The sequence below is a fragment of the Pteropus alecto genome, unplaced genomic scaffold (genome assembly GCF_000325575.1).
Source record: "Pteropus alecto unplaced genomic scaffold, ASM32557v1 scaffold75, whole genome shotgun sequence".
Classification (NCBI taxonomy): Eukaryota; Metazoa; Chordata; class Mammalia; order Chiroptera; family Pteropodidae; genus Pteropus; species Pteropus alecto.
This window is the reverse complement of record NW_006440638.1, coordinates 30870804-30881234: the sequence shown is the minus strand read 5'-3', so window position 1 is coordinate 30881234 and position 10431 is coordinate 30870804. Positions and strand designations below refer to the sequence as shown.

Below are 10431 nucleotides of genomic sequence, written 5' to 3'. Positions count from 1 at the left end.
TCTGAGCCTCAGTTTCCTCTACTGTGGAAAGGTGATACCGTCCCTACCCTGTCCAAATGAGTTATTCTGAAAATTATGAGAGAAGTTACATGTAATATTAACACCAAAATTTTAAATACACAGATAAAGTGTGTAAATGAACATTATAAAACAAGTTTAAAAAGAAAAAAAAAAAAGAAACCTTATAAAATATGTGTGGTATACGTACCACAGCAAACACTTTGTGTTTCTGAAATCCAAAAGCGAAGTTACATCAGAGTTAAATTCCATGGAAGTTTGTTTCCATGATGGATTTTTTTCTTTTTACTCAGCTCCTGAAAAACAAACTTCCTGGGTTTTCTTTTCCCTCCTACGGTTTTGCAGTGGCAGGGCTGCTTCCTGTCAAGAGCAGCTCCACTACGGCCCCTCCGTACAGACTCTCCACCTCCTCTTTTTCTTTCAAACACTTAATACATTTAGAGGCTGATCTTGTGCAGAAAATATCCCTGACATTTGCAGAGCCCCGGGGATTTAGTGCGCATGCTCGGCGCGCGCTCCCGCTGGGAAGAGGAAGCTCGTTTACATACGAGTCATACCACGCATAGCCAGCATGTCAGCGCAGTGAACTTGCAGCGGGCTGCGAGGAACGCCAGCGGGGCTTTGTCCTAGGAAATGTGCTTCGTGCTTTTCTTTTTTACTCCTTTTTTATTTCGAAAAAAAGACTTGTAGAGACTTCTAAAACGATTTCTAAATGCTCGATTGAGGATACAAAACGTATACCATCTACAGCTAAACCCTTGAAGGGTTTTGTGTGAGTTCAGTTTTTTTTTGTGCGTGTGTACTTTTTCTTTTTTTCTTTTACGTACTTTGTTTTGATCATCTGAGGCTGGGCCTCCGTCCTTGTGAAGTTTAAGAGAAGAGCCAGGAGCTACTCAGCAGTAATTGATTTTTGAAGCATAATCTTTTGGGGTGAAAGCAAAGAGCTGGTTTTCTGTGCTAGCCCAATAAATGCTATTTATGAAGATGGACCTGTTGAACTACCAGTACTTGGACAAGATGAACAACAATATCGGCATTCTGTGCTATGAAGGTAGAGGTTCTGTTCTAGAAATTGCTATCCTATTGCTTTTGTCAAAGCCAGCCTTCCTGTAGGGTTTTGAATGTCTTTTGTGTATTTTGTTCTCTTTCTTGGGACTTTAGGGTTTTTTGAAAGATGACTGATTATTGTATACTGTTTTCAACACAAAGCTTGTTTCCTTCCTAGTCTTTAGGGTTAAGGTAGAGAGGGCTGGGGATGGAGAGAAGGTGAAATATAAACTGTTAAAAGTTTGCTTTATGCTAGCAACATACTGTTAAAAATTTTAACTCTTTAAAAGGTAATTCTTTTTTATTTCTGTTGATTTCTTTAAAGGATGAACTTTTAGGACCCAAGTAGAATTTAAATGTGTCAAGTTTTTTTTGTTTGTTTCGTTTCACATTGATATGTATTTTAAAAGCACCATCTACAGTATTTGTGTTGTATTCCAACTTTGGATTTGGATTTTCATGTAGAGGAGAACAGAAAGTTACAGTGAGTTTATATTTTGGGAGCGATTGTCCCAAACACTGCAGAATTTTTCTATTCAGTTTGGTGGACTGGAGGGGCAGGCACCCATGTCACAGAGCACAGACTGGTTCTTTGTCTGATTTCCCATTTCCTGTACAGCTCGGAGAGAGTTCTGACATTGAAGGATGTTCCCTCCAAACTCCCGTCCCTTATGGAAGTGATTGCACAATACCACAACAAGAAAGCTAAATTAAAAAAAAAAAAATTCTTACTACTCATTACCGCTTAATAAACCATGAGGTGTTTCCCTACTGCCCTGTAGTATTTCCAGCTGTCTTGGTTGGTAGTAAGAAGAGAAAAAGTGATTTCTTAATCTGTTGGAACATTATCTACGTGCGATTTGAAAAAGTGGTAATGGCTTGGGTTTGAGTGGCTGGAGCTCCCCGGGAATTCAGCTTGGCAGGGGGAGTGTTTTTTGTTGTAACCACATACAGATCGAAGAGATCGCAGCCTTTCTGATTCAACAGGAGCAGTTTCCATGTTTTCTCCTATAGTGAACTGAATGTTTCTCTTGAAAAAGAAAACATTGAAGAAACTTGGGAGGAGGGTAAGGCGATCCACTTGTATTTTTCATGTAAAAATCTCAGGCCTCTTGCCTAATCACTTGAAACCTTACCCTTTCCCCTTCAAGGAAAAAAATCTCATTCATGCCGGTTTTTATTTTTTAACTCTATGGATAAGGATTTCATACTTAAGGTTTTTTTTTAAAGTTGTTTTTGTTTTTTTACTTAGTTTCACTAATGAGAATTTTGGTGAATTGCTTTCTTTGAATCTGCTGCTGTTAAGTATCCTCTTGCTTCTGAAGTTACCCATTTAAAAGGCAGACTTCTTTAGAGTGGTCTAAGCAGCAAGTGACTGGGCTTGTTTCCTGTGAAATTAACTTACTGCAGTTAGTTTTTTTAAACTTTTTTTAGTGAGCAAAATGTTAAAAACTTTTAAGACCATTTCTGTTTATCATCGAGTAATATGATATTTTCAAAACAAAATATAACGATCAGCCTAAGAGGAATATAAAGATTGTTAGGAAATTGATACACATTAATTTTTCATGTCTCCAGTTGGTGGTGGTGAGAAAATGCTTATGGAAAGCTTCAGGTTGATTATTGTTGTGTAGTATGCAAAATACGAGAGTAATCTAGCCTCCTTCCTTATTTGGGAGGAAGAAAACTTTGATTTTGAAAGTTGAGTAGATACACGGGGTTGATATGCTATAGTTTGTTTGGTTTAAACATCTGCTGCTATTTTCCTTATTATGAAAGTTAACATTATTTTAACACCAAAATAAATACACAGGAAATGAAGAAAAGCACAGCAGAATTTGAGTGGTGTTTATAGTGGGTTGTTTATGTCCTAGTGGTTTTCTCAGTGTAAACACTGCACACATCTGCTCTAAACTCAAAAGGGTGTTTGAAAATGGGCATAAATCTTAGTTGGGATTTTTTTTTTGTTGTTAAAAAAGTTGGAATAGTTATTGTTCCTTTAAATCCAACACTTTAAGAATGTTCATATTAAACATAACAGCTCACCAGCATTCCAGGGAAGTTATTTGGAAGATGGAATGTACAGTTGGTAGGCAGCATTTGATTTCACTTAGGGCACAGGCAGGTTTCATGCCTCTGAAGAATAAGGAGCAGATTAATTTTTTGAATTTTTAGTTTTAAAAATTAAGCTGTTAATGGTTATTTTTATTCTCTAGGTTAGTTATACCATACTCTTTAGTTTTATTACACACAGATCTACTCATCAAAAGAAACCATGAGTCTGCACCATCTTTCTTCAACTTCCCTAGTAATTTATACGCAAATGGATCCTTTTTTTAGCCAATTATCTTGTAGCATACAAAGTCTTCCTAAAATCCCACATTGACTTTGCATGGCTTCGATATGAACTCTGCTTGGTGACTGCTCTCTGGCACCTGACTTTTACCATAGTCTAGAAGAGTAATTGAAAAGAGAATAAAGGAGAAAACCACAAATAGTAGTCTTGGAGTGGGGTCCCATTGGGGTAAGATAAGGTGAAAAGGGCAGGCAGAGTCTAAATCCGGCTAATTTCTGGAAACTGATTACTTTCATTGGTGGTGAGCAGATTAGCAGAATTCTGCTTGCGTTAGTGTGTTTGTTTGAAAACCTCATGGTTTATTACTACAATCCTCAACAGTTAACTAGTTCATCATTCGTCACCTAACTGAATGTTTAAATTATACCCACTTGACTCCCAGATTTTCCTCCATCTCCACAAAAAGGTTATATATAGGCCAACCCCAGCCTACCCTCTGAACGCTTATGAATACTCTGCTAGGAGATTGAAAGCCTTATGAAGGCAGAGTGTTGTCTTGGTACTGCTGTATCCCGTAGTCCTGGCATGGTGCCTAATTTGGCTTTTAGGAAGTGGCTGACCCAAGAAATCAGTGAAATCTCTCCAATGGCAGTTGTAGTTGCTACTCTATAATTTAGCACTTGATTATATACTATTCTATATTCTCTAATTATCTAATTCGTAGAGCTATATTGGGCCTAGACATCACCTAATACATTTGCCTTTTTGCCAAGGAAAACTGAGGCCCAGAGAGATTCAAGTTTATTCAGAAAGTTTATAACAATTGAATAGTGGTGAGAACCCATTTAATGGTTTTGACTAGTCTATCATTCTTCTATGCCATACTGCCTCTGCAAAATTATTTAATGTCTCGTCTCCTTAATTAATTATTAGCTCATCGATGTTAGGGACCATGCTCTATCCAAGGGACCATCCGCGCCCCCAGCACAGGGACAGCATTTTGGATTACAATGCGCAGTCAAACCTGTCCTGACTCTTCATTGCTCTGAAGCCAGTTGCTGGTGTAGATTCCTAGGCTGTTGTGATGTTAGACATACTGAGAACTCTAGGTGACCAGCCACATTGGCATTTGCTGTCCTTGATGCTTTGGCATTCAGATTTGCTTTACTTTTTTTCTGATTGTGCAGAGGAGGAAGCCCTATGTAATGCTAGTTTATAGAGAGTGTTTCCCCAAGGGAACAGGAGCTGGTTAGACCAGGGCTTTTCTCAAGATGGCTGATGGTTGTATTGACATAATGCTGAAAACTTAGATCCTAATAAATGTGCTCATGGTTGGCTGTGGCTTTAAGCCACTGTTAGTGATACTTTAATTATGGGTTAAGAGTCATTAGTGTGTAATTTGGTAGAAGAATTCTCCCCTTTTTAATTTAATAGTATGATTTATATTGAGAGAAAGTAAAAATAAATTACATATTATGATCATCCGAAAGCTTAAGAAAAGAATATTCTAAAGTTCCTCAGATTTTAGAGCTGCTCATTGTTTTAGAACATAATTATCACTTGTTTCATCACAGGCTACATATAAATTAATTTTCTGGAATTGAAAGGAAAATGGACACAATAAGAGTTGTTGAGTTAAGTGAGACCCTGCTAGGATATTAGCAAGGCTGGGTGACTGATTTCTTTTGTTTTCTGCCAGTCTAACCACTAGCAGTTTAATGGAGTTCTGGTTTCATTGTTCTTTGTCTAATGAGCTCAGAGGCTTCCGGAAACTTAGGAGCAGTGGGTACTATTAAGGTGAAAAGGCCACAGAGCAGAGCCATTTTGTACCAGCCTCTGGTCCCCAGCCCTGCATATCAAGTGACTAGCATTAGATCCAGGAGTGTATTCCGAGGTAGAACATCTGCAACTGTTTTGCTGTGGAAATTCATTTTACTTTAGCTTTTTGCTTGTAGGAGAGAAGGAAGGAGGAAGAGAGGAGAGGGAGAGAGACTGGGAGGAGCCTGATTAATAAAACATGCGCAGGTGAGCCCAATAGATCTCCTGAGAGAGGTCTGGCCAGTTTGTATTTCTTCTAATTACAGTTTGTGAAGGGAAGGTATGATTATATCCTCCTTCCTTCCAGCCTCCCACCCTTGTTTCTCTGCCCTCTTCTGGAAGGATTATTTTACTTGGTCGTTTATCTCTTGGAGCCTACACATGGCTTTGTTTGGAAAGGCAGATTTCTCTTCCTTCCTCCCTCCCTTCCTTCCCTATTGTCTGCATGGCCTTCTACTCCTAGGGTTCTTAGATCTGTTCCTGTGAAGATTTTTAAAAACATGCCATAAGATAAAAAGAAATTCTCCGTCAGCATGTGAGGGATTCAAACCCTCTCGGTATAGTTTGGTTCTGCTCAGTTTTGAGGATGTTGCAGAAAACTGGGTTTTGTCATGAAGAAATTAGATCCAGATTTAGCACTTCTGCATGTACACAAATATATAAAACCAGTCTTACCAGGGATTGTTTCTATGTCTGTTTTAGCTCTACATATGTTAATGTTTATTCAGTGACTGTTTATATTTAGTATATCTATGAATTGCATTTTGGGTTTATTGGAACAATAGTCTTGCTCAGCAAGATCAGTTTGTCTTATAAAATAGCCTCTCTCTTTTACTTTTTTAATGAATTCATATCCCCCATCTCCTTTCCCCCACCCCCCAAAAAAACCCACTTCAACCATGGACACTTAATTTTAAAAGCAGAGTCTGAAAATTGTTTTACTTTCTCCATTTGTACCCCGCTGTGCCTCCTTAATATTGTATGTTCTGCTAAATTCTAAGGAATTATTTCTACCAGTTTGCTTTATTAATCTTGCCTTTTCTGCTTTTTTAAAAAAATTCTATAGATTGTTTGAATTTCAGGGTGTTGTATACAGGATATGTTTTAATCCTAACAATGCAAGTTCACTACCTGTTGGAAGAATGTTTATTTACCCTAAATAAAATAGGACCTCTATTCTTATAGTTCTCTGTTTGTTCCTATTTATATGATCTTTTCGAACTCTTAATATTTCACCAATGTATTTGCAAAGAAGTCTGTAAACATAAACTGAAATATATTTAGAAAATAATCAGAGGAAACTCACTACTGTCCTTTTGCCACTGAATGAATATTCATTCTCTTCAGCATTTATGGAATGCCTATACTGTGCTAAGGAATGTATTTATTAGGTCTGGGGGTTAGTCTTTGCCTCTCTGTCACCGTTTGACTCTCTTTGTCTCTTTCTCAACAGTTTCTGTTATGAAATATACCATATATACATAAATGTGCACAAAATGTATATGTAGTTTATAGTTAAAAAATAACCTTGTTATCATCACTAGGTCAAGAAATAGCAAATCACCTCCTTCATGTATTCTCTCTCAATCACAATTCCTCCCAACTCCAAGAGGTCATCACAATTATAACTTCTTTTTAAAAATAACTTTACTACCCTGTGTGTTCAATTCTGAACAAATTAGCTTAGTTTTGTCTGGGTGGATTTTGTTTTCATTTTCGTTTTTGTTTTTTTGAGTCTTATGTAATTGGAATTATCCTGTAAATCTTCTGTTGTGTCTTTGTTTATGAAGTCTTTTAAAGCAGTGGACATGTGCTAAGAGGTTTTCTTTTTCACATGATGCGAGCTTTTCTTAGTGTCTGGGGAATCTTGGCTGTGGAATACATGTGGACATCCCAGCCTTCCTTTTAACTCACCTGTTGCTACTGCGCAGTTTGTTGAAGAGCAGTGGTGACATTTGGGTCTGAACGTTTTTTTTTCAGTCAATATTTTGTGCGTGGTTTTCACCACCTGTTAAAGCTCTCCACCATCCATGCTATAATGGAAAATTGTGTTGGAAAAATTGTGCATAGTTTTGGAGAGTAAAATAGGGGACACTTCTGCAGATACATAGCTTGTTAATTAAGATCTGAACAGTGACTTTAATTCTGCATTAATAAGCAATTTGTTTAAAGGCTGAGACTTGTTACAAGTTAACTTTGTTGCAGTGCCAGGTTTCTTTGGATGTTAATCCAGGGACTTTTAGATACACAGAAAAAGCTTAAATTGTTCCAGTATTCAAACAATACTCTGCATTGTATAGAGATGGCTGTTAGCAACAAATATCTGAAACAATAGCCTTAATGTACCACCTAAAATTATGAATGAAAAAGAATCATCCATATGTATGACTCTTGATTTTTATATCTGTTTTGCATGAAAATAGTTGCCTGCTAATTTTTCTTGGCTAATGATTTGATTTTAATAGAGTGAATTCCAGAATTTAATGGTTTGAAGCAAATGCACTCTGCCAAGCAATTTAGCAAAGCTGTTTACACTACCCCAAATCCAGCTGGACAGAGTCTGTGCTTCTTCCCGATAACAGTTGAGGGAGTGATGAGTGCAAATTTCTGGACGTTTTCCCCCCTTTGAAAACAAACACATCTTACTTTATGTGGCAGCACTATTAAAGTGACAAGGATTAATTTTAAATTTTATTTTCATGTCGGCAGCTTTTTCCTGTACCCATTTTCTCTCATTCTTACTTTTTTACTATGTGTATCCTTTTAAACTTGTTTTTTTTTTTTTTCTGATGAGTAACTGATAAACTATTGGCTGACCCCACAGAGAACCCTTGTTTTATTTCCCTGCTGAAAAGCTATGACCTTTTTGCCAATGCTTAAAATCACCCCTGAGAGAGATTTGGTAGCTTTTTAAACGGAATATGTAATAGCAGCTGTATCAGGTTTTAAGTTCTATTGAGTAGAGGGTAAAAAGGATGGAAAATAGGAGTCATTTTTGGTATAAAATCTGTGTAAAGTTCTCTAGCACTCTGCAGAATTCACAATTTTGAACAAGTGCTGCCAGTTCTGGAGACTACCATGGGAGCCCTTTTCCTGTATACCCGTAAGGGATGGCTGATATTGGTAAGGGAAGAGGAAGAGTATAGCAGAGCTCCAGAACTAACAGAAGACATCATGGTGTCCAGTAATAGATACACAACACAATAAAAAAATATAGAGTATACACACACACATGTGCATACCATATTTGTCCAACAACGAGAGAGGGAGAGGGCTTTCTTAAAGAGCTGCAAGAATTCTTATACCTCATTGAAGGAGAAAATATAGGAAACACCACATCTTCTGGGCTCTCCCACCTTCAGACTCTTCTGAATCCAACTCCATCCCTCATTTCTTTCCCTTAAGTTCAGTGAAAGGCCAGTTCTGTCGGTGCTCACAGGTCCCAACCCTTCTGGTCTCAGGGACTTTTCAGTGATTTGTTTCTTTTCCACTTTGCTCTTTTTCCTCTCTTGGGTCTTCCTCTTCATCATGCGTTCATACACAAGTCTTTCTCAACTTTAAAATAAAAAACAAACCCATCCGTAAACCTTGTGTTCCCCTCCCAACTATTTGACATTCTTCCTTGCCATCCAAGTTATCAGAAGAAGGTCAATGTGTTTTCTTCTTCCCTCTACCAATTCTCTAGCCACTGCCATCTGATTTCTGCTCTTGCAACTCCATTGAAATTGTCCTGGACAAGGTCATTAAATGATGTCCAATGGACACTTTTTAGTCTTCACCCTAGTTCACCCCTGTGCTATTTGGTGCTGACTTATTTCCAAATTCTTAAAATTCTTAACACCCTTGGCTCAAATACTTAGCAAGTATCCACTCCATAGGGAACAAGGTACCATGAGCTTTATGCACAGGACCTTGATGGAGTTCCTGATGGCGGGCAGGCGGGTGTAAAAGTGTGAGACAGGCTGACCAGCATTAAATACTAACAAACTACGGTTGCAGCTTGAGAATAGATTGGAAGGGAATAAGGAGAAGACGTAGAAATAGAAGAGGATGTGAACCTGTTATGGTTAGTCTAGGCAAGAGATGGTGATACCCCACATTATGGTGGTGGTTGTGTAGTAGGAGAAAAGTGGGTAGATCTAAGAGGTCTTTGGAGAGAAGACTGACAGGACATGGTGCTAGAGGGTGCCTTCAGGTTTTCGGGCTTGTCCAAGAGGATGCATGGTGCTCCCATTTACAGAGGTAGGAAACACAGGAAGAAGACTGGGTTCTGGGGTGAGATCATGAATTTGGTTTTGGGTATGTTGGAGGATCTTTGAGATCTCAAAGAAGAGAGAAATTTTAGAAAGTTGGGTATATGAGTCTAGATCTCAGAGGAGAGGCCCCCCCTGGAGATACTAGTTTGGGATAGAGAAAAAAATATGAAACTTTGGGCAAGAATGGTCACCTAGGAACAAACAGTAGAATGAGAAGTTGAAGAGGTCATAGAAACTCTTCTTTTAGGTCTTCATTTTCTTCTTTGTTACTAAAACAAGCCCATAGCTGACCCCTTCCTCAAATCTCATTCTCTTCTAAGAAGACCTTCATCCACAGTATTACCAGAATTTACCTCTCCCCCCTTAACTTCTACCATTCCTTCACCCAAAGCCCATAGTCCAGATGAATCAAATTGATTTCCTTTGAGTGAGCCATTGCTACTCTCTGAAATCCCGCTTCCCTTTCTCTTGGCTTCTATTCATTTCTCAAGTGCAGAGACGACTTCTGGAAATTGACCCTGCAGCCTCTACCTTCTTGGTGGGGATTAGGTGTTGTGTTAGTATTTTCAAACGTGCATGCTGTGTCAGAGAATTTATCTCACAGTGCTACATACTCATTTGTCTGCCTTACTATAAGCTCTGGGAGAGCTAGAGCTTTGTCTTTCTTCTCTCTTTGTTTGTAGCACCAAGCGCTGTAGTGTCTGCTAATGAATCTACTCCAGTGTCTTTTCATTAGAGATAAAGAAACACTGACATTGTGTGATTGACTCAGGGATACTCGGTAACACAAGTGAGTTTGTTAACTCTTAGGATGTTTTTAGAGGAAGGAAAGATAGCTGGGAGAAGGAGGGTTATAAACAAGAGGGGAAGAAAGATAGGAAAACCCTTTAAGGTTCAGTTTCTGTATGGAAACATTTGAAGTGGAAATAACTGCCCCTACTCACCTTATTTTCTAGTTACTTGACTTTGGATGGTCTGTTAGATGAATTGATCATT

The 10431-nt window shown here is 38.3% G+C and overlaps 1 protein-coding gene across 3 annotated transcripts in view; it reads left to right on the top strand.

The window, feature by feature from the left end:
* Positions 1–363: 363 nt before the first annotated feature.
* The window catches only part of VGLL4 (vestigial like family member 4), a 74086-nt gene continuing 64018 nt past the window's right edge, over positions 364–10431 (top strand). Inside the window, exon 1 of one of the 3 annotated variants that reach the window (XM_025050698.1) lies at positions 364–1069. Coding sequence is in view for 1 of the 3 variants with exons in the window: in XM_006917626.3 (XP_006917688.1) it covers positions 988–1069 (82 nt within the window). In the remaining 2 variants the exon portion in view is untranslated. Of the gene's footprint in view, positions 1070–1111; positions 2133–10431 lie in introns of those variants that run through there. The other 2 variants (XM_006917626.3, XM_025050699.1) reach the window with 2 other exon arrangements.